This window comes from Dermacentor albipictus, chromosome 5 (assembly GCF_038994185.2).
Source record: "Dermacentor albipictus isolate Rhodes 1998 colony chromosome 5, USDA_Dalb.pri_finalv2, whole genome shotgun sequence".
Taxonomy (NCBI): Eukaryota; Metazoa; Arthropoda; class Arachnida; order Ixodida; family Ixodidae; genus Dermacentor; species Dermacentor albipictus.
Window position 1 is genome coordinate 54,001,824 of NC_091825.1, and position 13,449 is coordinate 54,015,272.

Below are 13,449 nucleotides of genomic sequence, written 5' to 3' on the forward strand. Positions count from 1 at the left end.
TTGGGGCGAATAATTGTCAGTGGAATTATAATGAGACATGTGGCTATGTATTTGACATTTTAACAGGATGATGTAGTAAAGACATGGCCTAGAATTTTTCTATTGCTTGATTACTTCTACATGATGCATAAGCCATACAGATTGAAATATAACAGGCGTATGCAAAAACTAAGCGATCTGCAGTTGGTCAACAATTTTATTGTGCTGCCAGATAAAGGTAAATGTCTGAGGAAAGAGTGGTGTCTTGTAGTACTCGTGAACTACGGCCGTGCGCCTTTTCTAGAATATTAGGAATTGCGAAAAGGAACGAAACAGTCCTCATGAAACAAAGAAACACATTGCATTTTTACCAATTGGACTAAGAAACGCTTCGGTGTGTGAAAGATGAAATGGCGTCTCTGTTAAATTCTGGCTGGAAAGGAAATGAAAGATTAATTTTCTGCTCAGTGAGGTAACCTGCCACAACGTTTTCGGCATGGTCACTTAGGAAGTTTGGCTTAGTTTTTTTTTCAAGGGTTTTTTTTCAGGGGTTCTCCCTTTGTCGTACTCACTGCCTTGTCCTGAGTAGCACGAACGAACACTGAACGTTAGCTCTTGGGTGTCTCGGCATGTACTGCTAAATTTGGTTGAAAGTTGCACGTGCTTTGTGTACTTCATCAGCTCTTGTCTCTCCTACAATATTCGGGGTTATATTTTCGGAGTCGTAAAAAAAAGTGAGGTTTTGCTTAGCCTACATGTTTATTACGCAGTGGAGCAGATCCGCAAACAAAGTCAGACCAAGGAGATTTTCGCTACCTGCTTACCGCTTTGATGTAGAACTCACATTTTGGTCAGCTACATGACCACCATTTGAACGAAGGTCTGAGTGGCTCGGGAGCAGCGGAATTTTTCACGCTGCGTCTCATAGCCCTCTTAATATACTGCAGTGCATTTTGTTCGTGGCTACGTAGAAGCAACAATATCAGAGTTATTGGAATGCTGAAAAACCGACTTTTTATGGCAACATGTGCTGTCATATCAATATTTTTTTAAGTCACACAGGGCGCCATTTGAAATATGGGACTGATACGCTGTATTTCACGTAAATGGAATAGTTAGAAAATACCTTTTGCCCGGAATTCATAAATGCCATGGAAGGCCCTAGGTCTGATGAACAGCACAAAAAGCATGCCTCAAACTATAACTGGTAGCTCAACAATTACGTTGAGTATCATCGTGCAGAGACGTGCACCACCCTGCAAGGTATCTATGAACAAAAACTGACAAAATGAATATATGTTCTTCAGGCGTACTTCTATCCATATAAAAATTAAGGGCTTCCTTAAATAACGGAAATAATTTTCGCTGCGGCGAAAATGTGACCACCACGTGCGCTGAGACAATGTCGAAGCTTACATACAGATTTTGTGCCAAAAAGATTTGCTGGGGCTCACTGTCAGAATATTTTGCGACAACTGCTGTTGAGGAGGTAGGTGAAATAGTTAAATTAAAACACTGACACTAGCATTTATATTTGCCGTGTTCCTGCTAAAAGCTTTGTTGGGTCAACATTTTATCATATTGGACGTAAATAAACAGCAGGCAAAACTATGTTTACAATATATACCGGGTGTTTTAGCGAACACTATCAAAATTTTTAAAGCTTCGCTACGGTGGATAGCACAATTCTAGTTCGTGAGCCGGTCTACTCGAAGAGGCGGACGTTACCTGAACACAAAATTAGCATGCATAGTCGACTAATTAGAAAAATCACCACTGAAGCTTTTTTTTACATTACCTTATTATCCTTATTGAAATATACAAATTCCAGCCATGTATATCAGAAGGCGCATCCACTTGGAACCAATTCTCAAGATGACACCTGTTTGGAGATATAATTTCCCAAACTTGGTGAGATATTAATTCCCGAAACTGATGCCATCCCGAGAATTCGTTTCGAGTGGATCCACCTTGTGAACTCTACGCCTAGAATTTCTAACTTGAGATATGGGCCTCATAAATAGTAATGTAATCTTTTGTTTTTAGAATAAGTTTGAAGTGTATTTATTCTCTACAGTCTCAAGAATTCCGGACAATTTTTGAGAACACGCATATGTGCCCTTTGATATGATGCTAGAAACGAGCAGCATTTGGCCCTTCGTGGGTGAGCAGCTTCACTTTTTAAACATTGTATGAATGCGTTTGCTTAGAAAAAGAGAAAGAAAACATAGGCAGCACAGGTTATGGCCGTGGACGACGCTGGAGACATACACATAACGACCATTACCGTAAGCAAGAAAGACATATTTAAATTGGCCTCGAGAGCAAGAAATTTTTTTTTTATGTGAGCACATATACTATCGCGTACGGCACCAATAACATGCAGTCATCTTATCCTTTGTTTCGTGGCAATGATCTTTGCATTACTCTGCGCACTCAGCCACTCACTAAGACAGGTGACGTGTAGTGATCACGCTGTGACGGCTTTATTTTTATTACAGTTGTACAATTTTCACCTAGTATATGCGCAATAGTAGAAACTATTTTTTTGCCACTTGTATCCATGATGTCCAACATGGTCGAAAAACAGTATTTTCATGGCCTGGAGTCGTCGTGATCATCCTGGACACTCCATCATATTGTAGGTGAAAAAGGAACTTGACCTAAATGGAGTACGAGGAAAGAAACGTTTCTGTAGCACGACTCTTCTGGAAGACATCGCAGGGAATTAGGTTACCTCTATCGGCGATAACTCGTTAACGCTTCCTCGTGACAATCTCTTGAAAACCTTTAAAGGCGTCCTTCATGCATTTCTGAAAAAAAAAGAACATGCTAATGAGATATTTCTTGAAGTTACTTAAGCATAAACGGACGCTACCTGGTGGTTTTAATCATGCATCGACGTTTTGCAGTTCTATGACAACGCAAGAAACAATATATTTATGCGCCTTACCAAAGTTTTTGCAATCCAATCCAAGCAGCTCACTAATGGTGTGTTCCTTAAAAATTAAAGTGGATTGACCTGTACGAATCTTGAACCCATAATTGCTTAACCTTTTCTTTCGTGTTGTCTGGTACTGTCCTCTTTTTTAGAAAAAATCCCAACAACCATGGTTACAGGCTACAGGCTATCTTTCTAATACGAAACAGTCAAATGCATATGCGAAACGGCTCTGTTCGCCCTTTCTGCATGTTCCAAGAGCGATCTTGAGCTGTGGTTTAATTCCCAGTTGTATGAGCCCTTTGAAGTAGTTTTTAAGTGCGCCAATAGTAACACAATGAAGCATTTTGACCTGTGTCCGCTTTGTACCGTCTGTTTCTTTCATCATCCATGTATGTGCTTCTGCGATTATGTGTAAATAATGTCATACCAACTAGCTCACCAGTCTGCCCTGTTGAACTTCATTTGAAACAGGCTGAGAAATTGTACTACCGTATGACTGTTCTGATCGGATCATGATGAGTAGGAGTCCAGAAGTTCTCTGGGTGGAGGCTGATCGCCCTGATATGCTTCGCTATAAAGTAACCTTTTCTTACAGCAGCGAATCAAGCGTGCAATAATTTTTCTTAACAGCAATCAGCTGCGATTTAAATGTGCGTTCGAAGTTCGGGGCTAAGACGTCAGCATAAGGACAAAATGGTGAACCTTTTAAATGATATTGGTTGGAACGAGAAGTTCGCGTTTTCAAGTGTCACTAGCTATACCTGGTCGCAAACAAAAATAACAGCAAACAGCTCTGAAAAACGCTGAATAAAGACTAAAACACGAGCGCATGGAAACTTCTGAACGCGAGCCCAGAAAATCACTCAAAAGAGAAAAGACGCACGCACACATGCACCAAGACGAATAGCTCCATAAGCAAACGAAATTAAAGGCTTTGCCGACGAGTGGACCAACGCAGCTGCCCCTAACTGCATAACGGTGATATGCGCGAGACATTGCACTTGTGTTGTGAGACGTGCTCGTCGAGTGGAAAACGAACCCACGAAGGAAGAAGCAACAGCCCAGAAAAGAAAGACAGGTGGCGGCAAACTGAAGGGGCACAATAAAAGGAAGAGAAAACGGCGAGGCACAGGGTGAAGGAGAGCCTGAGGAGGGGGGCTGGGAAGGCAGAGGACGAGGAGGCGGTGCCCGTTCGTGAGGTGGCGGCAATGCGTTCCTAGACAAAGCCAGGAGGCATCTCTGCTGATCCAAGGAACCAGACTGTTCCGGGGATGTTCACGGAGGACGGTCCATGGTCGAACAGTGCTTGGTCGATGGAGCTGACTGGCTGGTTAGGCAAAAGGACCACGGCCTGCCCCCTAACCTGGGCTCCGCCGACTATTGCTAAATGCTGATCCGCATTCGGCCCTACCGACGTCTCCCTTAGAACGAAGCTCCGACCCGTTCGTCGAGCATACTCGTCATGATAACCCAACTTGGCCTGGCAGACAGCGTCGACAAGAGGCTCTACGGTTCGTCCTCCGTCGCGTCCTCGGCAATCACCCCGTCGTCTGAGCCGACGCAACTCCCCGCGTGAATCCGTGTGTACAATTTTACCGTCACTTTATTACTTTCGGTGCCGTTTACGGACGGAACATAACAATACTTAGAGCTACTCTATAACTTTGATCGCATCTTGCTGATTCATTTCTGCATGCAATAATTGCATGCAGTGTTTGCAGGCAGTTGAATGCAATGTTTTTCTCCAAGTACTCTTGTATTGTAAATATAGGTTATTCGCTTTCGTGAGAATTTAGTGTGAAAAGTTTGCACTTTGTGTACAAACAGCTCTGTCCATTATTTTCACCAAGGCTGACCTTGCGTGAAGGATATTCTCACTAGAACCTGACATTACAAATTGGCGTCCGCGACCGGACAAAGCCGGTTGCGACACAGTGTGCTTGAAGTGGATACGAGATGAGTACCCAGGAGCTTCGCACGCTAGCTGAACGCATGGGTCTTGTCGGTCCAGAACTGAAAGAGTGGATCGATGAGGAACAGGGAGGGGCACTTGAGGAACGTGTGGCAGAACATGAGGCGACCAAGGATTGTCTCGAGTGCGAGGAAAAGATTCTACGGTTACGCATAAGGCTAGCGGAGATGAGTGGAGCAGACAGTCACGTAAATATGTCTCAGACGCTTGCAAGCAAGCAGGCAGAATCCTCGGTTTCCGTAAAAGCGCACATGATTCCTGTTTTAAGCGAAATCCGCGATGACTTGGACACGCATCTGAAGCGGTTTGAACGAGTAGCCACCGCATGCGGTTGGCCAAAAGAGAAATGGGACGCAGCTCTCAGCCCATGTTTCGATGGTGAAGCGTTGAAAGTGTTTGGTCAGTTGTCTCCGGAGGACTCCCTCGGCTATGACAAGACCAAACTAGCGTCACTACAATGTCTCAGGTTTACGGCAGATGGCTACTGCGAAAAGTTTCGCCACAGCAAGCCCCAAGATGGAGATACTGGCAAGCAGTACGCTGCCAGACTATTTAACTTTTGTGACCGGTGAGTTGAACTCTCCAATGGAGAAAAGACTTTTGATGGGGTCCGCGACTTAGCTTTGGCAGAGCAGTTCATGAATAACTGTCATACCCGATTAATGCTGTTTCTGGGCGAATGAAATTGAAGAACCCTAGAGAGGATCGCAGAAACCGCGGACCGTTTCTTGGAAGCGCAGTGGCAAAACAATTTTCTCACATTCGAGGAGAAGACAGAAGACCACTACACGAAAGACGACGAAGCAAGTGCAGAAAATACCATGTTAAGTACTTCCTCTGCAATAATCAGGGACGCAAGCCTTCTGACTCTCAGGCAAACTTGAAGAAGCCTTACCGCGACTATTGCAAACGGCTGGGACATGAGTCGCGGGACTACCGGAAGAAAAGCGCCGCAAGTTCTACTTCAGCCTGTTGTATGACACCAGAAAACAAAGTTGTAAAACCAGAATTCTCATGCATTCTACATTCTAACGAACAGAGGGATGCGACGGACTTGTAATTACAAACCCACCGCATGCCACTGCAGAGTGGTGAACTTTACGGCCAGGTGGTTTCCGTAATGTGGGACACTGGCAGCAACACCATTTTGGTGTGATGTGCTCTCATACCCGATGCTGCTTTAACGGGCTCAACAACAATAATGCTACTGGCATATGACCGGAGTATCGAGGTCCCAGAAGCTCAAGTGGAAAGTCATACGTCGTATTTTTAGGCACCACCGTAGTTAAGTGCTTGGCAATCCTTTGTACGACGTTATCATTGAAATTGTCCCTGGTTCTCGTCGAGCAACGAATCCAGACTGCAAGTGGAAGACGCCATCAGGCTTTTCGACATCTCAAACCGGGAATGAATCCGTTGATGAGATTAACCCGCATTGAGCGGCTTCGTCTGTTGTCAGGGCCAAGACCGCAAGGGGATACCCGAAAGTAGGTCTCAATCGATTATAAATGTCAAAAGCTGTTTTTGCTGCTGAACATGAAAAAGACGAATATCTACATGGGTGTGGACGAAAAGTTGGGAAGACGCTGTCAGGGGGAAACACAACTCAGACATTCTTTTACTACAAAGGCGTCTTGTGCAGGGCTTATCAGCTTTGTCAGAGTAAATCAGTGCAGCAAGCCGTGGTACCGAAGTGTCTGCGAGCCCTCGCCTATCTCTGGCACAGAAAAACTCAATGGGAGGACGCCAGGGCATCAAAAATACAATGGACCAAGTCCTTGCATCGTTTTGCTGGTCCGGAGTGCAAGAAGTCCGCCAGTACGTACGTTCATGCGCTGTTTGCCAAAAGTTGCGGTGACACAGTTACTAGCGCGAACAAAACAACGGAAAAAAGGTGGTCCTCTTTCTCCTCTTTTTTTCATGGCCTTGTTCGCGTTAGTAACGACGCAGCAGCAAATGCGTCAACATCAACTAGCCCAACTATATGGGTTAATTAATTTGCCAACATACTTTTCCTAAAGGAAGACCTGGTAAAGCACTATTGGAATGAATGCCACTGATAGACACGCCTTCCGATCGAGTGGCCTTTGACATTACTGGCCCACTGTTTCCTGTCTCATCTACAGAAAACGTGTATATACTGATGCAGGTGGATTTTTCCACAAGATATCCGGAAGCTTTTCTACTTACCACTGACGCAACCTCGATAGCCGAAAGATTAAAGGAAATGTTTCCTCGGATACCCGCAAGAGATTCTACGGGGCGAAGCATCCTGTTTCACTTCTAGGTGATGACCGAAATTAATGGGTACCTCGCAATGTAATGCGGGAGTTCTACGCCATACTATCTCATGCGCAGCGGAATGTTTCAACGCCTTACTGGCTCCCGGATACAAGCACTGCTCCAGCTGTGTCATGAACAGCGTATGGCTAGTGACCATTTCCTTGTGCTGCTTCTGTTTGCGTGCCGAGAGGTGTTTCAAGCACGTCTCGTCTTCTCGCCAGTCGAGTTGATGCACGGAAGGCACGTGCTAGGACCGCTCACTGTTCTAAAAGAATTTTAGAACAAACTAGACTTTAGTGACCAGATCGAGACTATATACACCTACGTGGTGAAGCTGAGGCAATGTCTCGAACGAACGATGAAACTAGTGCATCACAACCACTTGCGAGATCAAGACATGCAGAAGGAGTATATTGAGAGAGGTTCCACACTCCGACAACAAGACGTCGGAAATACTATTGATCCTGTTCCCAGTGAAAAACAACACTCTGCTTTTCATTGGAAAGATCCATACCACGTAGTTGGGAAAAAGATCGACCCGGATTACTGGTTGGAAGTAGGTAGCTTCATAAAGCTCTTCCACATCAATATAATTGGGAACATTGGTTGCGCTTACTAGACAATCACATGAAAGAAGACAGGACAGACAGGCGCTTCTTTCATGTGATTGTCTAGTAAGTGCAACCAATGTTCCCAATTACAATGAACCAACTTGCCCAACAACGCATCCTGCTCACATCAATATGTTGAAGTGCTATGACGAAGACCAACCATCCGCATCCAAGCCTCATCGACAGCCAGGATCCACGGGACAGATGCCCCCAAGCAAAGTTCAATGGTGGCTTTGTTGCTATAGAACAATCTGGCTTTCCACTGATTCTCCCATGCCAGAGAACATTTTTTGCTACCCAAAACACTATACTCACCTGTAGAACGTGAAGATTTGGCGCTCATGAAATATATGTGAACGTTAACGCCAACTACATGAGCCGATGTGATAGTGCAGAGCCTCAAATATAATCACATGTACTGTCATCTGAGCATCTATACTCTGAACATTTGTGCGCCCTTGAACTATGAACATTTTTCGATTATTACCTCGCGCAAACTTTTACCAGCAGTTTTTCTAGCATCTAAGATCCAACAAATTGAAATGTGCAGGCCATACATAGGTGGTTTTTCCTTGCACGGAATTCGGCACGCATATGGCATTATTTTTATTCGCAATATATAGAACGATGACCTTGTATCTAGAATAAAAGAGTTGAAAGCGATGGGCAACAATGGTGTCCAATGGGAAAGTTAAGGACCAAAAAGGCTCGATTGCTGTATTTGCCTCGGTGCGGCCTTGTTAACAAAAGAGTTGGGACGCAAATAGAGGCCAGGATAACTGTTCGGAGCATTTCAGAAAGCTTTCAAGGATTTTGTTCTTAGGCCGGGTGACAGGCGATGACGCTGTTTTGTTGTTTATTAGGGATGTGTGTCTAGCGTGTGCACAAAGGGCCCGGCGATATCTTTGTAAGCAGAGGCAGCTCTAATACGTAGTGATAGCTAAGCACATTTGTCAAGCCTGTGCTTAGCGGTCAGCTGGAATCAATGACGGCAAGGAAACGCGAAGTCTCTGGTGCCATTTCTTTCAGAGCAGCTGGCCGGCCGACCGATTTGAGAACTTCTCTCAGTCTGTCGTGAAGTTTATGTGAATACTTTGATTCACAGGTAATACCTAAAGATACACGTGGGTAGTGAAAAAAAGTTTGTAACATCTATACACGGCAATTAGAACCTGTATCACTCAATAAACAGTTGAGTGCCGAAATTCTGCACTTGTATCAGGACACTATCCCATCTGAATTAATTTCAATTTGCAAGCCGGTTTGTCTGTCTAGCGTACACTATCACTAGGACCAAAATAAACCTTTAACTAAGAACTAGGTACTGGTGAACCTTTCTCAAGCTGTAAAAAGTTATTGATAATAACTAGAAAAAAACTCACCCAGGATTATCATACTCCCTATTGCGAAAGTTGAGAGCAGGTCTATACGCGTATGCATTTCGCGGTACATTGAGGCAAAGAATTTGAGAGCCACATGTAGCAGAGTCAGCAATCGTAGAAAATCTGATATGCGGGTCAAGCTCGTGGCTTTTATACATGACCCGTGGAAGGTGCCAGTGTAATCGCTGGTGCCACTTGGCTCCCAGATAGTATTACACAATTCGCGTAGCGCATAGAATCAGGCTACAAACCAGTCGCAAACCATGACAAGTTAAAGAAGCACGAAGGAGACCAAACCAAGGAAATTGAACAAGCGCACGCCAGAGATGACGCGAGCACACCATAATACGAAACGGGCGGTCTGGCTGAGACCAGATACGGGTACGCATGGAGCGATCCGGCGGGTCCGCCCGACGCCAGAACGACGGGTTCACGCTTTCATTTTTCGCTGTTGTGCTCATCCGCTCGGTTACGCTACGGCCGCCGCCGAAGCTCGCCGTAGACCAGGCCATCAGAAGCTACGCTCCCCCCGCCCCCCAAAAAAGAAGTTTTATGTTACTTTCTCTTGCTTCGGCAATCTCGAGAGAAAACCAATTTCTATATAATGAGTGCCGATTCGACTGACCTTATGTTTATAACATATTTTGTCACTTTACCGCCGTTTCCGATGTAAGAGTGCAAAAGGTAAATCTTTAAGCTATCCTTAATAGTGTAGAGTGTAATTTAGACAGCGTGAACGCCAGCCAATTTATGTTAAAGAGAGAGCAAGAGGCGCTGTCGTGCTTCCTGCACTAGTGGTTTTTCGTAAGCATTTTCAGTGTATATACTTTCCCGAAACGTCCCAACTAAACAGAGAACCTGAATTTTCCGATACCCTAAAAACCAGTATCGTGATTCGAAGCACAAAGTAAATCTCTCATATGTGTGCTGTGGCTGCCCAAACTTTGCTTGTAGTTTGCAGAGAAATATATGGCCTGGCATAGATCTAATGATTTAGATGTAGTGTGTTTGTAAATAAGGTTACAAATATGCTGCTCATGTGTCAGAGAGAGTTCAGTTATGTATTACGTTAAAGGCTACAAGAAGAGGCGGAAGGATTACACCGTAAGTAAATGATGGACACCCCATTAAGAAACGTGTCATCGCTTGCAATCCAGGGAAGGAATCCATGATGTAGGAAAGAGAAACTCATTGTAACATATATGGGAAAGGCAGGAAATGCGTCCGGAAGTAAATATAAATAAAGAAACTTTGTTACCAGTGTCGTGCGAATGTTCACAAGGACTTTGCTAACGCTGAGCAGATTGATCGCTACTTTCGTCTACGATTCGGGCACCGCGTTATTTCACTTAGGCTTACTGATTCTTTCAGTAACAAAGAAAAGCATTCTTTACAGGGAATTATAATGGTAGCAATTGCATTTCTTGCACTAGAGCACTGAGACGGTACGTCAAAGAACGTACAAGTCAAAAGGTATACCGACCCATAAAGTTTTCAGCTTGACGTGTTCTTCAGCTGTGGCATTAACGTTGTGCTGAAACGGCAGAGCATACCAACATTTAGGAGATGAAAACCAATAGAGCTCACAGATGCGTTTCACACAAGCATTGCTTTGCTCACTGCACTAATCAGGCAAATTCAACATCTATGGCGGCAAGTCTAGCCATAACCACGGAGCTCTGCAACTTATGACGCATCTCAGAGATAAAATGTCAGTAGTTCTGCGCAGAGGAAACTGGCATGTAACGCACGTGGTGTTTCGATTCAACTTTCCGACTAATTCTAAGCTGCTATGCCCCCATAATCGGCTTTTTTAATGCCTTCTAAAACACACCATTTGCTTTTTCAGCTATTGAACTATATTGCTAGGCAAAATACAACACCTCGATGGACACAATGTTAAAACTTATATTGTCTAATAATATGCAGTCAACGTAGGATGGTAATGACCCTGCTAAGCTTATAATTTAATGCCAACGAAAGCATCGATTGCTAAAAAAACATCGACGCTATGCTAGCGGGCATTGACGGTTATGCGATTGCTTAGTGCACGATTCAGCAAAAAGCAATACGACTACACGTCTCTACAGTTTCTACAAACTGTACTTCATTAAGCGCTGTATATCAATCCAAGTTAGCTGATCTTAGAAGAAAGAAACATGCACAACTCAAATCACATTTCAACACTGATGCTTTATGCATATTCTATTTAAAATCACTACGCACGCTATTTTTGGCAAATAATATCCTGCCACTCGCATTTTTCTTGTTGCATACATTTGTTCACATTAGAGAACGTTGTCGTCTCACAACGAAGTTTCAATGCAACATAATTTGTACTTTGAACTGAGGAGTATGTTAGTCGCAATTCCGACTTCAGAAACAGCTCACGCCATAAGCGAGAAGAATAAGGGTATCCGAGATTCTCCAATATTTTGAACACGTGGTTTCGCCACGACGAAACCACGTGTTATTTGTCTGGTACCGCATATCTTTATGACCACATGACGTAAGATAACCAAAACAAGAGATTTCCTGGTAATGCTAGACTTCAAGTGATGAACAGCGGTAAAGCAAAGAATGTCGCTGGAACCAATGCTCTGACATGGGGAATTGTCTTCGTCAGGGCAGCAGAAGCAGCTACTGTCCTGATGACCTCATGAAGGCCTCATGCTGAAGCTGTGGTGTCGGGCGAGATGTCTTGTTCGACCACCCTTCATCCCTGCTTCATGTAAAGTAGTTTCCGGAAAAAGGAAACTCGAGAGAAGCTTGATTCGCAGCTCCCGGATCGATTCATATAAGTCAGTTATACTCACCATTATTAAGGCCTGCTGCTTGAAAAAGCAGTTGTAATACTGTAAGAAAATGGACAGGGCAATTGGCATTAGTAGACTTTTCCGACTCGGCATCGACTTTCGGCCTTTACTGAAATATTGAAAGTCGTGAATAAAAAAAATATTAGTGGCATTTCATGCTTACGGGTCGAAATACCCGAACGCTAGAAGTACTGTAATATATCATGCACTGCAAGAAGTTACCATCAATTGGACGATTTGCTGGAAAGTGAATGGCATCTGTAATTGCGATGGCGACCGTCCAAACTGGAGCCGTTCGATGTTACCGAGTTGCCTTTTCTGCAAGGCTACATTAATAAATACAGGGTGTCTCATCAGACGTTAGCTAAAGTGGTAAAAAAAAGGACAGCAGACATATGTGACTTTTCAAAATCACAATACAATTTCCAGTGAAGACGTTTCTTTCGAGCAGTTTCATTGAGAGATTCAGATGCTTCTAATTAAATCACATACTTGATAACGTTGCCCGTATGCGATTGTTCCGTTTGAAACCTTGCCCACAGCAAACGTGTTAGAGCACTCAAGAAAATTTGGCATGGCAGTTATTCATCCCTACACATTCTTCAACGCAAAAAAAATGGCCATAGTGTGCCTTCCCCCACTTCCCCCCTCCAAGTTTTCGTAAACTTGATCTTGGTTGCGTTCATATTTCTCCTAGGGCACCGGAATAAATTCTGCATTCTTCTTAAAACCACGTGTAACGCTCCAGGTCGTCTCCATACGCAATTTACTGCAAAGGCTGTAAATATTCACCACACTTTAAACTTTGCCTACACATTGCACAACGTGCCCCTACTTCCTACTTCATTAAACAAGTTCCTTTATTTGAAGTTCCGATTGAAGTTCCGATTGAAGGGCGCACTGTGGCGGCAACGAAAGTAGACACAAAACTTATCTGCGCATGCTCAGGTGTGGTTGCACCACCTGTCAATCAGCCACCCATGCGGGCCTACGCGAGGGATAACTGCTTGGGTATTTCGTTTCTTCTTTATGCGAGTTCGTCGAAGGCTGGCTCAACAGCATCGAGAGCGGAGCATCACGAAAATCTGGGGTGTGGTACAGCCGACCAGCGAGGTCAGTGTTTAGGAACACGGAGTTGAAAACGATGTTTCCCGATGGCAAACGCGGAAGAACGATCTTGTAATTGCTGGTAACGGTAGGCGTTTCAAGAAATTCTCGGCCTAGGGCCGATGCTGTTTTCAGCAGAGCACATTCTGAACAGGGAGGTTCGAAGCGGCTTTTCATTTTTCTTCTCAAAGAAGAAGCCACGCCAGCGCTTGCTAGGATGCAGCGCAAAAAATGCCCCATAAGTATGTTCTAGCGCGCAAGGAGGCACGCGATGTGACATGCGCACCGCATGGCGTCGATCCGTACGCATTTGGCATGTAGTTGCATTTTATTACAGAAGGTAGAACACCATGTA

General features: G+C 44.2%; 1 protein-coding gene across 1 annotated transcript in view; it reads right to left on the bottom strand.

Annotated features, from left to right (window-relative positions):
* Positions 1-2,452: 2,452 nt before the first annotated feature.
* The window catches only part of LOC135913231 (uncharacterized), a 41,420-nt gene continuing 30,423 nt past the window's right edge, over positions 2,453-13,449 (bottom strand). Inside the window, exons 4-7 of the mRNA XM_065445838.1 lie at positions 11,988-12,026; positions 10,655-10,705; positions 2,717-2,792; positions 2,453-2,642 (exon numbers count right to left, since the gene is read on the bottom strand). Of these exons, the coding sequence (XP_065301910.1) occupies positions 2,736-2,792; positions 10,655-10,705; positions 11,988-12,026 (147 nt within the window). The 3' untranslated portion in view covers positions 2,453-2,642; positions 2,717-2,735. The remainder of the gene's footprint in view (positions 2,643-2,716; positions 2,793-10,654; positions 10,706-11,987; positions 12,027-13,449) is intronic.